At 56.6% G+C, this 16551-nt stretch overlaps 1 protein-coding gene across 9 annotated transcripts in view; it reads right to left on the reverse strand.

Annotated features, from left to right (window-relative positions):
- SYT7 (synaptotagmin 7) overlaps positions 1-16551 on the reverse strand; it is a 63946-nt gene that overhangs the window by 30203 nt on the left and 17192 nt on the right. For 8 of the 9 annotated variants that reach the window (XM_061406585.1, XM_061406578.1, XM_061406581.1 and 5 more), the window contains exons 2-3: positions 7516-7619; positions 2713-2792 (exon numbers count right to left, since the gene is read on the reverse strand). In XM_061406585.1, the coding sequence (XP_061262569.1) occupies positions 2713-2792; positions 7516-7619 (184 nt within the window). Of the gene's footprint in view, positions 1-2712; positions 2793-7515; positions 7620-16551 lie in introns of those variants that run through there. The other variant, XM_061406579.1, reaches the window with a different exon arrangement.

Here is a 16551-nt window from a genome sequence, read left to right on the forward strand (position 1 = left end):
CAGCCCCAGCATTTGACCTCAACCTTGGTTCTCAGCCTCAGACTGGGGAACAAAGGAGAAAAAGAGGAAGTGGAGCTGAGATGTCTCCCCAGGCTAGGAGGAGACAGCGCCCCGGGCCTGAGGGTGGGCAGGGGCCCCTTGGGCCTCCCTGGTGCGGACAGTCTCTGCCAGAGTGTGCCTTGGAAATGTCTCACAGGGGATTCTGTACTCAGGGTCCAAGGCCCAAGCCCTGAGCCAGCTCAGGGTACAGCAGGAGCCGGGAGTGGGAGAAGCAAGGGAGGCCACTGGAAGGCAACCCGAATGGTGGTGGGGGGCTCCCCGGGGAGGTTCCCTCCCCAGAAGACCCTATTCCCTACTCTGCCAGAGACATGCTCTGGTCCCCTGCCCTAGCGTAACAGAGCAATGGAGCAGCTGGAAGGCTTTTTTCCTCTGTCCCCTCCAGATCTCCAAAATCGAGGCCCATCCCACCCAGGGTCATCACTGCCAGGCTGGCCTCCTCCGCTGTGTTCCAAGGAGCCCACGGTCCCTAGGGTTGTGTGCGGTAGTACCAGAAAAGAGGCTCTTTCATTAAAGAAGTTTACAAAACACTGATTTCTTTACTGCAGGGGCTTCTCAGAGCCTTTAACGTACCCATGCATATCAGTGTTTCCCAAACTTAGTTGGTCACGGACCCCTGGATCCATGGGATCACTATCAATCTTTGACAGGGGCACGAGTGCTCTGAGGAACACAGTTTGAGAAACACTATTAACAGTTTGAAAAACAGCTATTAAAGGATGCAGCTTCTCAGAATCCTTGATAACATGATCCTTTGGGAGGAGGTCCCAAGCCCATGGGGCAATTGTGCAGCAGGTAAACCCTGCTTCCTGCTGCCCCACTGGCTGTGTGTGTGTGTGTGTGTGTGTTAGTCGCTCAGTCCTGTCCGACTCTTTGTGACCCCATGTAGCCTGCCAGATTCCTCTGTCCACGGAAATCTCCAGGCAAGAACACTGGAATGGATTGCTACTCCCTGCTCCAGGGGATCTTCCCAACCCAGGGATCGAACCCAGATCTCCCACATTGCAGGCAGATTCTTTACCGTCGGAGCCACCAGGGAAGCCCGCTGGCTTGGGCCCAGGCAAAAGCCAAAGGCTCGGGACCTGGGGGCATGCAGCCATGAAAGGTGGCTTCCTTCGCCTGGGGTTGAGGGTCTGATACCTGTGGACCCTGTCCCAGCAGACAGAGCCTGCTGCCCACTCTCCCTGCTATTGGAATCCCATCTCCTCTCACGGCCCTTTCTAGGACTGTCTGGGACACACACACCCTTATCCAGGAAGGTGATGGTCACCTGGCAGAGACAGGCCCCCTGGCCCAGACCGTGGCTACAGAGGCTACTGGAGTCGGGCCCAGAGGCTGCGCAGGAGCTGGGTTGGCCCTTGCTCCCCCACGTGGTCCCTCCCCTACATCTGAAAGCCTGGGGCCTGGGCTCTTGCAACAGCCCCTGAGACCTGCCAGCTCTCAGCTTTGAAGACTGGAGAATGTGCAACCAAACCCAGCTTCAAAGGCTCCCGGCAGCCTCCTCCCGAGCCTCCTCCCCACCCCCAACCTCGGCCTGGCCCACCCCTCCACTTACCCGCTCCCCCACAGACACACACCCACAGCTTCTGTGAAGGCCCCAAACAGGGTCAGAGCAAGAGATGAAAAAAGAGGGGGGCGGCCCGAGGAAGGGCAGGGAAGGAGCCCTCAGGAGCAGGGCAGAGGGGGAGCGAAGGAGGGTAGGAGGAAGAGAGGAAGACGGACCAGGGGAAGGGCAGGAGGGGAGGCGTGGGCAGGAGCAGTGGGGCCTGGAGTCGGGCGTGGGGGGCTGGGGAAGGCCCCGCTTCCAGGCAGAGCCCTTGGCTGGCAGGCTCGGCCCTGGTAGGCTAAGATGGAAGGGTGCCCAGCCGCCTCTTAGCAAAGGCCGGGGCTAGGCAGAGAGGAAGGGGACGATCCATTGGGCCACAGGGCAGAAAGCCCTCTAGGAAGAGGCCTCTCCCCTCACCCAGTTCCTAGAGTCCCCAGTGGCGGGGTTGGGAGCTTATCCCAGTGTCTCCCAGTGACTCTCAGGAGTGGTCTGCAGGGCAAGGCAGACCTGCCCACTTGAAGAGGGATCACAGAGCCAAATGGGGAAACCGGTGGAGTCAGGGCAGCAAGACTTGCAGTGGGGACCAGGTGTGACCAGGGAGACCTCCCCCAACGCTCTGCTTCCAAGAGCCACCCAGCACTGGGTTCTGTCGGGGTGCCCAGGGTTCTTGTCTGTTCTCCTTCCAGGTGACCCTCAGAACATGGGTGGGGTCTGAGCCCCCTCCACCGCACCCCCAGAAAGGGGCTCCCCAGCTGGGGGAGGAGCTTGGAGGTGCAGGGGAGCCAGGCAGGGCTGGGGGACCACGTGTGTGATGTACAGGTTGATGGAGCACCCAGGACCCGGGTTGAGGGAGGAGGCAGACCATGGGGGGAATGAAGGCAGCCAGAGATAGGGCTGGGGGCCCTGGAGCCTTGAGAGGGTTCTGGGAGGCACGGGCAGAGTAGGTGGGGCCCTGGAGTCACTCTGAGGTGCTGGGAGGGCGTATATGGGCGTGCTGGCGGAGAGAGCACAGCTCCCAGGTGTAAAGGAGAAACTGTGACCACACCCGGGGGCTCCTCCCACCTGGACTGCCTGCGTGCCCCTCCCCAGACTCGAAGCCTGGCACCTACTTGATGGCCTTCTTCTCACTGCGCCCACGCCCTGAGTCTGGCGTGCCCACCGTCTCCAAGGAGTTCTTGTAGCGTTTGCCCTGTGGAGACAGCACCAGGGTCAGTCCTGGGAGACAGGGCCTGGACTCTCCCTGCCTCCCCAGAGCAAGGTCCCAGCGGGGAGGGGAGTGGATGGGAGCCCAGCCTCAGCGGCAAGGGCCAGAGCCAATGTCTGAGGGTGCCACCAGCCAGGAGTGCCGGCCCCCACCCATCCCTGCTCCCCGGTTGGCAGTTCCTCCATGCCCCGCCCCATTGACCTGTACCACATCCCTGACCCCTGGGGACAAGGCCCCTCCCGCCTGCCTGTCTCCTGGGGCTCTGGCTCGGCTCCCAGAAACATATCTCCCTCTGCCATGGACAGACGGCCCTCAGGCGCCTGGCCACGTCACACGGGCCACGTCACTGCCCCCAGATGGTGGGGGTGGCATCCTGCAGGGCAAGGTTGGCAGTGGCCAGTGACGTGAGCAGCGGGGGAGGGGAGAAGGCCTGTGCCTAGTCCTGCCGGGGCCATGTCCCTTACTGTCTGGGGGCTCCTTGAGGCACTTCTGCTCTGGGCCTGTGAGGCAGGGCAGGGCTTGAGGACCCACCACTATAGGAAGGAAGCAGGGCTGCCCACGAACTCTGGGGCTGGGGGCAGCCAGGCTCAGCCCCCTAGATGTCCTCAACTAGCATGCGTGGAGGGACAGGCCGGGCAGAATGATGGGCATGGGGTGGGCACGCCAGGTCCCCTGGCTGGAGCAAGGGCCACGGCTACAGCGGTGACTGGGCCTGCTGCTGAGAAGGTGAGCACCATTCACCTTCTCGGTTTGGGTTTCTAAATTTAGCTCCTGCAGAGCCTGGCACCATTAACATTCCTGGCGGCCACCGAGCGTCCTCACGCGCACCCAGGGGCCACGGGCCTGGGCGAGGAAGGGGGAGTGCAGGGGCTGGGGCTGTCACCCACTGGGCACTGGCCTGCCCCTGCCCAGCAGAGTAGGGACGGGGACACACACACACATACACATGCACACACGCACGTGTGCACACACACACACACACAAACAGGCATACATTTCCCCAACATCCCGTCATGTGCGCCAAGACCGTAGCCACAACAGTCAATTATTCCATTCTCCCTAAAGCAAAATAAAAGCCGCACAGCCGTGTTCCCCGACGCTCCTGCCAGCTGCAGCCCCTTCCTGGGACTGGAGCTGCCTGTTTAGGGACAACAACAGTGGAGCTTGCAGGAAGAGGAGTGGGGAGTGGGGGGAAGGCCCTCATGCCACCCCCCAGCACCCCTGTGCCTTGGGGGCACCAGAGTCCTGTCCCAGCAGTGCCCCACACTCCCCCTGTCACCCCGCTCACGTCCCTTGCCCTCTCTAGCCTCCCTTCCTCCTTTCTGAAATGGTGTGGCATCCCTGGATGAGCCCTCGTCCCTCACCCTTCAAGGTTCTTATCACGGCTTTAATATTTCTCTTTCCCTACTTCAGCTCCCACCCCTGGGAATGTAGCCCCCAATGGCAGAGACTGTATGGGCTCTGGTATTTGGTGTGGTGCCCCACCCACTCTGGCATCCCTGCCTCAGGCTGATGTTCTGAGCCAGAACCCAAAGAGTGGAAAAAAAAAAAAAAAAAAAAAAAAACCACCAGAGCTGCTGGATGCCTTGGGTCCATAAAAGCTGCCCTCTCTCAGCTTAGCTCTGGTCCTTCCCATCATCACCCAGAAGTTCAAGCCCCAAACAATTCCTAGTTCCACCTGGGAAGGTGGGGAGCCTGGAGCACCTCTGTGGTGGCCCAGGGCCCTTCATGGGCAGGACCCTCAGTCTGGAGCCCTGGCCCCGTGGTTTTCCAGCTGTTCAGGCAGCCTGGGGCAGGGAGCATCTGCTGGCAGTCCCTACCTTACCCCTCATCCCTTCTCCTTTTTCTTCTTGGTCTTCAGGGAACTTGCTCTGGCCAGCACCCTCTTCCAAGACTGGTCTGTGGCCCCTGCCCCAAGCCCAGGCACTTGGCTCACCCAGGGTGTTCTGGAAGCTTCTGCCTGCCCCTCTTCTTGCCACAGCTCAGGGAAGCTTCCCCTTCAGCTGCAACGATCCTTTTGCAGAGGAGCTGGGGCATATGGGGGATAGGAACCAAGGCAGGACTTGCTTTAGGGGTCAGGGGGAAGTAAATGGGGCAAAGAGAGGAACCCCAGCTGGGGTCCTGGAGACACTGCTGCTGACAAGTGCTCAGTCGTGGCCCATTCTTGCGATCCCATGGACTCCTGCTCGCCAGGCTCCTCTATCCATGGGATTTCCCAGGCAAGAATACTAGAGTGGGTTGCCATTTCCTTCTCCAGGGCATCTTCCCGACCCAGGGATCAAACCTGGGTCTCTTGGCGTCTGCTGCATTGGCAGGTGGATTCTTTACCACTAACGCCATTTAAGAAGCCTCCCCACTGGAGAATTAGGTGGCTCTAAAGGAGCCTGATCCCCCCAGCCTGCTTAGCAGGGAGGGGGTTGGCCAGGCTGATCCGGAAAAAGCCAGCTGGAGATTAAGGAAGTTATTAATGTTTGGAAATGGGATCTGGGCTGTCAAGTATCACGTCACTGCTGCTGAGGGGACAGGCAGGCAAGGAGAGCCCAGCAACTGTTGGGGGGTGCATTTGAAAGCCCCTTCCGGAGACAATCTGGACAAAAAGCTCCCTGGCTTCTGAGACCCAGGTGGAGGGGCAGCGGGGAAGGGGTGGCAGGACTGGGGGGTCCTGGCCAAAGTAATGTTCTAGCAGCAGCTCAGAGGATTAAGTCAAAGAGGGACACATGCCGGTCTGGTCTGGACCCCGGAGGAAGCTCCTGGCTGGAGGCTGGGAGGAGGGGCTGGGCCAGGAAAGGTTCTGCAGCTCTCAGCTTCCCAAGGCACTTCCTGCAGTGACAGCCCCCCACCTGCTACAAAAGCTGTCATCTCTGAACTCCTGTCCCCAGGTGAGTGGTGAGGCCCTCAACAAACACAGAGATACGCATGCACACACAGACACACGCACGCATGCACACACACATACACACACACTGCAGCACTTACATGGGGATGTGATGAGATGATCCACATCCCACCGTGCAGGGCAGAACACACACACACACGCACACAACACTAATGTCCTCAAAACTGACACCCCCAGTACAAAACAGCCCCCACTCAAGGTCAGCAGCAGTGCCTGTTGGTACGACAGTCCCCTGCCTTCACATACAGACAGACGGGCAGCCTAAGGGCCCTGCAACAAGACGCACAGGGCTGCAGTGCAGGCTCAGCCCCTCCCAGGCCTCCGAGGACACTGGCACACACAGGCACGTGGCCAAGCCCCCTCCTCCACCTCCCCTGAAATTCTGAGACAGACACAGAGACAGGAAATCCAGGAACAATGCAGGGCAGCCAGCCTGGCACCTGCACACAAGGAGTGGGCCCAAGTCACACACACATACTCGCACGCTCTCGCGCGTGGGGCCGGGTTGGCCTTTTCCCTGGATCCTCCCCAGGGAACAGGCTGCCTGAAACTGCACATCCTGGGATGAAGAAGAACACCCCCAACCCCCAGGCTTGCCTTTCAGTGGAAATTCACACCGGGCGCTCTGTGTTTGCTGGGGCTTGGTCCCATATGTCTGTGTGCACACCCAGAGCCACACACCTAGGCACACACTGGTGGACAGACAGGGGTCTCACGGGCATTCGCACGCTCGTGACTACGCGCACACATGCCGCACTTCCCGCAGAAAGGACTGCAGGCACACAGTCCTGAAGGGAGCATGGTGGCCTCTTGGGTCTGGCCCCAGGGGTATCTGCCCCTTCTCCTCATTAGGACTGAGGCATGGAGCTCTCACCTACACGGTACCCATGGCCACAGCCCTCCCCTCCCCTCGCCCCTCTGTGATTGGGCAGGGAGAAAAATGTGGCACCCTGACCTCACTCCCACCATCCTCGATCTGGGGCATGGAAGGTGTCTGCTAGTGACCCTTCTTCACCGAAGCCTCAGAAACGCCCCACACCTGGGACACCTCTGGGCCCACCTCCGGGGGTGCCCCCTGCAATCCTCAAAGACCCCGCAGCACTTCCAAACTGGGGCAGCAGAAGGGGGAATGGGGCGGCGGCCTCAAGGGCAGCCACCCTTGGGGAGCTGCGGGGGTGCAGGAGGGTGATTCAAGCCGACTCCCCATCCCGGCGCCCTCCGGTGATGAATGTCCCTCCTGACGGTCTCGTTACTTATTGATGGCCTAATCCTGCTCGTTAATTTCCCAGCCCTCGTTAAAAATGAAAAGAAGCCGTTTGTGCCTGTACAAACCCCCGAGAACCAGGATGGATGGGAGGGTGCAGGGGGAGGGGGCGGGGCGGGGCGGGCGGAGCCTCCTCATTGGACAGGAGGCCTGGCTCGGCCACGCCCAGCCCTGGGTGGTGGCGGGAACGCGCGGGCGGAGGGGAGGGGGCGCGCGGCGCTGGGTGGGAGGGGGGTCTCCATTCTCAGTCTGCGCGTGTGTGCCTGCAGTCCTTTCTGCGGGAAGTGGGGCGTGTGTGCGCGTAGTCACGAGCGTGCGAATGCCCCCACCAGTGTGTGCCTAGGTGTGTGGCTCTGGGTGTGCACACAGACGTATGGGACCAAGCCCCAGCAAACACAGAGCGCCCGGTGTGAATTTCCACGTGTGCCTGGCTCTGTGGGCAGGTGGGTCGTGGGCGCGCGCCCTTGAGAGCGTTCACGAGCCTGTCGTCGAGGAGGGCGGGGTGCAGGGCCAGGCCGCGTCCCCCCGGGAGCCCTTAAGAGCCTCACCAGTTTGCGCTGACACCAGTGGCAGAGGCCGCAGAGGATGACAGTGACGCTAAGGCTGACGGTGATGATGGCAGAGACCAGCAGGACATCGCGGGTGGGCGCCCCTGGAGAGGACATGCACAGGTCAGACCCTCACTGGTCAAGGCCAGCCATTCTCCCGCAGCCCAGAGCCCCCGCCAGAACAACCGCCCAACCCACACTGGGAGCTGTGCGCCCCACGTTCTACACTCAGCTCTGCCTTTTGGGCTCACCTTGGGCGGTCTCTTCCTCCCTCTGCACCTCCCTTTCCTTATCTGTAAAATGGGAGCCTCTGGTAGGTCTCTCCCAGTCCCTCACTGCATGGACTGCATGGTCCCCCAAACTTCACGCCCCCTAAGGAAGAGGTCAAGTGTGCCCCTGGCCTACCCAGACCTCACTGGGCTTTCTGTGCTGTGCTGTGCTTAGTTGCTCTGTCGTGTCTGACTCTTTGTGACTCCATAGACTGTAGCCTGCCAGGCTTCTCTGTCCATAGGATTCTCCAGGCAAGAATACTGGAGTGGATTGCCATGCCCTCCTCCCGGGGATCTTCCCAACCCAGGGATGGAACCCAGGTCTCTTGCATTGCAGGTGGATTCTTTACTGTCTGAGCCACCAGGGAAGCCCCCAATGGGCTTTCAAGTACCTCTTAAAGAGCTTCTGCCAAGAATGCTTCCACCCCCACAATCCATACACATACTCTGAGCCACAACTCCAGCCTCATTTGCCAAAAGGGTTAGTTCCCACAGCCCCTCTGAGGCCATGTGCCCTATGGGTCCTCACAGACCCTCCCCAAGTGCTGGCCACATGTGTAATCAAAGAGGGAATCTGGAACCCCCTGAGCAGTCCTCATCCCCTTTAGCTCAGCTTTTCTTGGGCTGGAAGTCCACCCAACTGACCTCTGCACGCCCTGTCCTCCCCTGCCCTAGTCCCTGAGCTCACCTCCCGTCCTTCCCCGCACCCCCCTCCCCTCCAGCTCAGCCTCACCTTGGTTGCTCACAGTGCCCCTGCGTGCTCCTGGCAGGGGTGGATGGGGAAGGGTGTGCCCTGCAGCTTCCGTCCTAACAGCCCAGGGGCCCTAAGCTTTCAGGGTGGGAACCTTGATGGACTTGCCCTGGGAGCCAAAGCCCAGGTTTCTGTGCAAATCCCACTGCTTGCTAGATATGCGGCTTTAGTCACCTAACCGCTGGGCTTTCTCCCCCTGTAAATGTGGATTAACCCTCCTCCCTCCCTCCTCACAGGTGGTTGTGAACACGAGCTCAAACCTAAATGTAAGGAAGGAGAAACTTGACCAGAGATTATTGTGTGGGGGAGTGAGTCGACAGAGACAGGCACAGATCACACGTGCTCTGTAAATATGTGCGCGCCCGGATGGATCTTCAAGTCAAGGAGACGCTGTTTATTTACAGAGGAGCCTGCGTGGGCTTTTTGGTTTCAGCGATGGTGGTAATTAAGAGTCGACGATATCTGTCTGCTCCCGGTTCTTGCGGTTTTAGCTTCTGGGCGCCCAGTCCCTGTTGCTTTGCTGTGGGGCCTCATGGAGGAGTGCCCAGCGGCCAGCCCCAGCACTCAGGGCCCTCGGGCTGCCTCCCACCACGACTCCAGCGCTCTGGGCAGCCAGTCCCGTTGTCTGGTCTCCTCAGAATCCTGCTTGGGCTCTACCCCTCCCACCCCAAAGTCTGGAGTCTGCAAGCTGTGGGGAAAGGCCAGTCTTGCGGGGCCCTTCCGTGTCCACCTGGCAGGCCATCTACGCTTCCTCCTGTCCTGAGTCCCAGCCTCAGCCCCTAGAAAGCCACTGCACCCAGCTCACTGTCAACCTCAGAGTCCATAGCACCCAGGGGCTCTGGCCTGGACAGCCTGCAGACACCTGGGAAGTGGTCCTGCCCTTCCTTCCCTCCAGCAGAGGAGCACAGCTCTGCTGAGGCTGGAGCGGCCACTTGTGTCATGGTTCTCAGGCCAGATGGGAGGCTTCCATCTTGAACCTTCAGGCTCCAGGGGGTGCGGAGGGACAATAATACCATAGGCCCCCAGACTCAGGCCTGTGGTCAAGAGATGTGCAGACACAGCTTCTGGGAATGGGGCCAGCGCTCTTTCCAGCTGTCTCCATGGGAATTGCCCCTGCCCCCACGGAGAGAGCCTGGGGGTGGGGTGCTGTGTGGGCTGGGAGAGCAGACATTCCTTTGCTGAACTCACTTTTAAATAAATTCCCTTCTTGGGCTGAGCTTTCTTCAACCACTGTCTATTAAGAGCTGACCCTGAGGCCCAGGGGACAGGTCAGAATTCAGCTAATTGTTAGGATGGCTCGTGTCCTAGAACCAGGGAATGGCAGATAGACACCCAGGCTGAAGCTCAAGACTCCAGGAGACCCAAGAACAGACTCAGGTGTGAGTACAGTCTTTGCCTCTTAATAGCTGTGTGGCCTTGAACAAGTGTCTTAACCGCTCAGTGTCTGCATTTTCTCCACAAAGTGAAGATAGGGGATATCCCTCATGGTCCAGTGGTTAAGACTCTGAGCTTCCACCACAGGGGCACAGATTTGATTCCTGGTTGGGGAACTAAGATCCTGCATGCCAAGCAACATGGTCAAAAGAATAAAATAAAATAATTAATCCCCCACCACCACATTAAAAAAAAATAAAGTGAAGATAATAATGACACCCACTCATGGAGTTGTTGTGGAAAATCCCATGGACAGAGGAGACTGGTGAGCTGCCGTCTATGGGGTCGTACAGAGTTGGACACGACTGAAGTGACTTAGCAGTAGCAGTAGCAGAAGATACAGATTGGGGCTCCCCTGGTGGCTCAACAGTAAATAATCCACCTGTGATGCAGGAGCTGCAGGTTGATCCCTGGGTCAGGAACATCCCCTGGAGAAGGGCATGGCAACCCACTCCAGTATTCTTGCCTGGAGAATCCGATGGACAGAGGTGGGGTATAGTCCATGGAGTTGCAAAGAGTTGAACACGGCTGAAGCGACTGAGCAGATATGGATTATTATTAGGGTTGGCAGTGTCAGTTCTCTCTCAGGTGTCCAGAGAGCTCCAGGAGTACAGACAGAGAAATGATTGCTGGACCAGGGAGCTATCTGGCAAGGCTTCCCCGAGGAGGCGGTATTTGGTGTGATCTGGGAGAGGGACAGGATGTGAAGGTAGCACAGTCTGGGCAGAGGGGACAGCAAGAGCGAAGGCATGAGAGGGAAGAACGGTCAGGCGTGTTGTTGGAAGATCTGGACAAGGGGATGGGGAGGGAAGTGGTGGAGGCTGGGTTGGGAATGAGAATAGGGCCTGATGGAGACGGGCTTTGTCTTTCTCGCTGAGGGGCTCCTTGTGTTTGTGGGCTGTGGGAGCCATGGAAGGTTTTTGAGCAGGGAGGGTAGGATCAGAGAGGGAGTCAGCAAGCTCGTGAGCTGGGAGCTGTGGTTGGCAATTACACCCCAGGTGATTCCTCTGCTCTGGTGCCCTTTCCGCACTCACCCTGCCCCACATCTCTTGGCCATGGGGCAATTCTCCACGGGGTCACCTCCCTGGAGCTCCCTTTTCTCGTTGTCAAACAAGGTCCTTATCAAAACTGCTCCTTGACCTGTGCTGTAAGTTGAAGAGCCCCTGAGGACAGAGCCTGTCAATCCCAGAAGCCAGTGGCCCCTCTGAACGGACCCCAGAGATCCAGAAAATACCTGTCTTAAGCAATCAGCGTTCTGCAGGCATGCAGAGTGAGCACCAAACTTGGAGTCTGGGAGAAGGAGGCTGAGGCCCTATTCTGGCCACTAACCAGATGTGTGGCACTGGTTGCAAGGCACTCAGCCTTAGATGCCAGTGCCCTCCTGGGTGGAAGAGTTGACCTGTCCTTGCTCTGACGAGGAACAGATGTTCAAGGTGTTCTACATGCAGTGACAACTTTGTCTGCACGACAGCTGAGGGGAGCATTAAGATTGTCCCCATCTTACAGACGTGGAAACTGAGGCACAAAGGGGGTCAAGTACCTTGTCCAAGGTCATTCACCTAGTAGGTAATGGAGCGAAGGCTCAAACCCAGACCGTCTGACTTCGAGCCTACACTCTTTGCCCAGACATCACACCCACTACAGAGGAGGGTGATCAGTGGTTTTCCAAGTGTGTTCTTTGGAACACCTAGGGTTCCCAGGAATTTATCAAGGGCCACAGACAAAGATGGATGCTGAGTAGATAGGGCTGTGTCCCCTCAAGCCGTTTGCAACCAAAAGAACCTGATTTCCCTGTTTCATGTCCATGGAACGTCCCATGTGAAGAAAGGGAAATATTACTAAGGAAAAGTTGAATCCTCCCAGATCAGTGACCCTAGGACCCCCTGCAGCATGTGCGGATGCTATCATCTTCCACACAGCTGACCTCTCTCCCAAAGATTCCCTGCCCACCCCACCCTCCACCAAGCAACCCTTGAACAGTCCTTGAATCTAGGGTAAAACAAAATGCTTGCCAATGAGAAACTGCATTGATACCATAATCAAGTGGCACAACGCCCTCGGCCAACATGCGATATTGCCAACAAGGGGGGCAGGCATATTTTTGCCTGCCAGCCAGAGTGAAACCATTCCCAGAGCGTGGGGTCACTGTGTCTCTGGCTGCAAGAGACCTCGGAAGTCAGGTCCCATCAATGAACAAACCCCCTGGGCAGCCCTGCCAGGGATAGGAAGCTGCTTCTGCGGGAGGCAGACCCTCCATGAACAGGCACTGGTAGCTAGGGCTGCTGTGCCTGTCTCCCTCGATCTTCCCCCCGCAGTCCTAAGCCTGCCCTGCGGAGCTGCTGGGAACAAGCCGGCTCCCTCTGCCACATGACAGGCCTCCAAATCCCCGCCGACAGCTCTCATGTCCCCTTCCGGTCTTCTCCAGGCAAAGCCGCCCTGGCCCTTCCTCCGATGACATACATGGTTTCAAGTCCCCTTAGCGTCAGCATATTAACATTGGGGGAAACAAAATAATGCAGCCCTAGTCAGCCTTTGATAGGGCTGAGTTCCACGACCTACCCTTGGGCAGAGGAGACATCTGGGTCCCAGGGGTGAGACACAGACAAGGGCAGACAGATGTCTTCAGGAGACCTGGGAGGCAGGGTGAGCCAGGAAGGAGAGCCAGGCCCTCGGGGTCCAGCCCCAGGGGTGTCAGGATGCGAGACGTGAACTCAGGCACATCCCTGCCCCTCTGCCCGGGACTGTGGCCACCATGTCAACGTGTCAGAGCCCAGGATTGATGACCATCTGGTGGAGTGCTGTGGGCTTCACCAGGTGCTGTGGGCAGAGACCATGGTCCTGACCATGTCATCCCACCGGGAGCTCTCAGGGTAAATAAGACCTGTGTGCTCGAGGAAGTGGTCCCCTCTGAAGGTGGATAAGATGTCCAGACACAGTCTTCCCTTCTAGAACATCAGCTCCACAAGAAGGGGGCTGGACCTCGTGTTCACCATTGTCTTCCCAGCACCAAGGACAGCTGGGCATATAGTAGGTGCTTGATAAATGTTTGTTGAAAGAATGCATGAGGAGGAATTCCAAGCCTCTAGGGATAAATATAATAATAGAGGCTACCATTTATTAAGTGCCTACTGTGTACCAGATTATAAAGGAAGGGGATGTTTCTGTTTTGCTTTTTCCTATAACCTCTGTGACAGGCCAATGCATGCAAGGTACTCAGTAAATATTTGTTGAATGCCCAGTGTTTGCATATGTTACCTCCCTTGTCACCCAAGCAACATGGGAGAGAAGAGATGGGAGGGTTTGAGAGCCTCTCTCTTTTACACCCCCCCACACACACCCCAGGATCAGTTCTGGTCTTCTCCCATACCCATCTTTGCCTGAAAAGTCCTGATTTTTCTAGACCCAGATGAGAAGCACCTCCTCCAGGAAGCCTTCCATAATCTGCCCAGTGGGAATTTCTCCTGCCTCTGAGCTCCCATCATTCTGTGCGTGTACCCGTCTTTTAGCGTGCAGTGATTAAGGGCCAGGGCTCTGGGACCAGATTGTTAGGCTCAAATTCTGATTCTCTGTGTGCCTTGGTTTCCCCGTCTACAAACAGGGGATAGAATAGTACAGGCCTCATAGGACTATTGTGAGGTTTAAAGGAATTAACACATACAATGCATTTAGCACAGTGCCTGACACAGAATAAGTAGGCAATAAATGCTTATTATCATAATATCACCACATCGAGCCCTGCATTAGAGACATCTGGGACACGAAGTTGGCCCTCAGTGAGTGGTGAATGAAATACTAAAAACACATTTAGTTTTCCCCACAGGATAGCAGAGGTCAGGGGTCATGTCTCACTCAATCCTGTGTACTCCTGACCCCCTCCCCAGGACCTGGCCCAGGGCTTAACAAGAGCAAACCTCAGTGAACACCTATGACAAGGAATGGGGAGAGCTGAGCCATGGGGGTGGGGGTGGGGGCGGTGGTGTGGCGGGGGTCGGGGCAACAGCTGGAAGCCAGGCAAGGCTTCAGATATGAACTGCAGAGCTGACCCCATCCCTTGCCAGGACTTTGCCCCAACTCCCAACTCCTCCTCATGTCCTCAGCAAGCCATGATTTATAGATGAAGAGAATCAAACAGGCTGCGGCTGCTGGGATGCCCTGGGGAGCTGCTGGAGATGCAGTGGACTTCTGAAGGCAAGCTCACAGCTGCCCAGGGGGAACACGAGGGGAGCCAGAGGGGGAGCAGGCACACATACACAGGCCAGAGACACCCATGGCTCACGTGCACACACAAGTCATGGAGACTCACCCTTGGCACAGACATCTATGCCCCCCCTCCCCTATGCACAGACGCACACACACACGTATACACACACACATATACACAAGCCATCGGGACTTACCCCATGGATGGACACCCATGCTCTCACACACAAAAGTGAATACACAGCCACGGTCACAGTCATGAACAGATACCTAGCCCACTCTGCTGTCCCTGAAGTCTAAGTGTTCATGCACCTTCTCTGGCCTGGAGTCCTCTCCCCATGGACCCCGTTTGTCTTTTGGGGCAGAGCAGTGGGACAGGAAGTAAACTTGGAGGCAACTGACCTGGGCTCAGGTCCCACCTCTGCAGCTGGCCAGTGACCCAGGGCAAGTCTCCTTCTGGGCCTCAGTGTTTTACCTCCAAATGATGAGAAGAACCCCAACTTCTCTTGCTGGGGTGTCATCAGGATCAAAGAATAGCTAACAATCATTGAACACGTGCCTTTTGTGGCAGACACTGTGCCAGGAAGCTTATATGCACCATCTCGTGTGATCTCCTTAACCTTATATTATCTCAATTTTGCAGAGGAAGAAACAGGTATGGAGAATTAAGGCAGCTTGAACTTGGCCTTGATCCTGCTATGGCTGCCCTCCTCTGAGCTGAAGCATGTGAGAGCATTTTGTAACATGCCACACTGCACAGCCCAGCCACAACCCACATGTCTCCTCTTTCACACTTGAGGCTTCACATAGGCTGTTCCTTCTGCCTCGAAGGCCCTTCCCTCTATTCTCTACCATCTATTCTCTTCCTTTTATTCTCAAGATCTCTAGACAAAGATGGTCTTCATTTCCTCTCACATTCCTTTCTACCTCCCCTGTAACTATGGCAATCCATCCCTGTGGATTAATAATTAGCATTTTCCATGTCTTCCCCCCACTGGGAACATTTGGAGATTTGAGACCCCCAGATCACTCATCTCTGTAGCCCAAGGTCTGGTGCACAGGAAAGGCTGGATAAATAAGTGCTAAACAAATGCATGAAATTATTCAAGGCCCCACATGAGCTTACCTCCTCCAGGAAGCCCTCCCTGATGACAAGTGCTCACAGCAGTCTCTTCCTTCTCCAAACTTGAATTAACTGTCTTATGTCCAACCTCCTTTTCTTGGGAGTAGGCCTGTCCCTCAAGCAGGGCCTATGGGGTTCTCCTCATTGCTTGGGTTTCCCACAGCCCATGGCCCAGGACACAATATAGAGAAACTAGTGGACATGCTGGGAATCTGGGCACACAGACTCTTTCCCCAAGAATTCACTTGCTCTGACAGTCTGATGGTGACATTCACACTCCCCACATCCAGCCCTTCAAAAGTTGTCCCATTACCCTCACACCCTCCTAACCTAGACTGCTTCCCTTTTTGGGGGATCCTCAGATCGCAAGGCCTTGCTTTCCTCACCAAGTGCCTTTAATCATAGTAACTAGTGTATGCTCAACACTGAATCATGTTCAGGTCCTCAGCAGCCCTTTGAAGGTAAACCCTCTCATCCTCATTTCACAAAGGAGGAAACTGAGGCTCAGAATGGGTAAATACTTGCCTGAGAACACACAGCAGAGGAGAGACAAAGCCAGGAGTGGACCTGGAGTCTGGAAGGCCTCAACTCTGTGCCCCATGGGAGTTAAGCCTTAAAATAAGTTGCTTCAAGGAGAGACGGAAGGGAAGAAAGAAACGAGTGAACACAAAATATAAAGAGCAGCCAGGAGGACTTCCCTGGCAGCCCAGTGGTTAAGACTTCACATTCCAGTGCAGGGGTTCCAGTTTTATCCCTGGTCAGGAGCTCAGATCCCACGTGTCTTGTGGCAAAAAAACCAAAACATTTTTTAAAAGTAGCAACACTGTAGCAAATTCAATAAAGAATTTAAAACTGCTCCACATCAAAAGGGAAAGGGCTTCCACTTTCCACAAACTTCTCCAAGCACTTCTTGGAGAAAAGTGGGTAAGAGACCCCTCCTACCCACACATCTTTGCTCCTTCCTTCCTCAACTGGTCCAGCCCTTGGCCTCAGTAAAGCATCCTCATCAGATAGATGCTGCTGCTGCTAAGTCGCTTCAGTCGTGTCCGACTCTGTGCGACCCCATAGACGGCAGCCCACTAGGCTCCCCTGTCCCTGGGATTCTCCAGGCAATAACACTGGAGTGGGTTGCCATTGCCTTCTCCTTCTCCATCAGATAGATGCTAAGATGTTCTAAAGTCTCAGAATAGGTTGGGGATTGGGTGTTTGGGGCCAGACAGGGTAGGAGCAGGAAGAAGGGGTGAGTGGGGTATCTGAGG

Source organism: Bos javanicus, chromosome 29 (genome assembly GCF_032452875.1).
Source record: "Bos javanicus breed banteng chromosome 29, ARS-OSU_banteng_1.0, whole genome shotgun sequence".
NCBI lineage: Eukaryota > Metazoa > Chordata > Mammalia > Artiodactyla > Bovidae > Bos > Bos javanicus.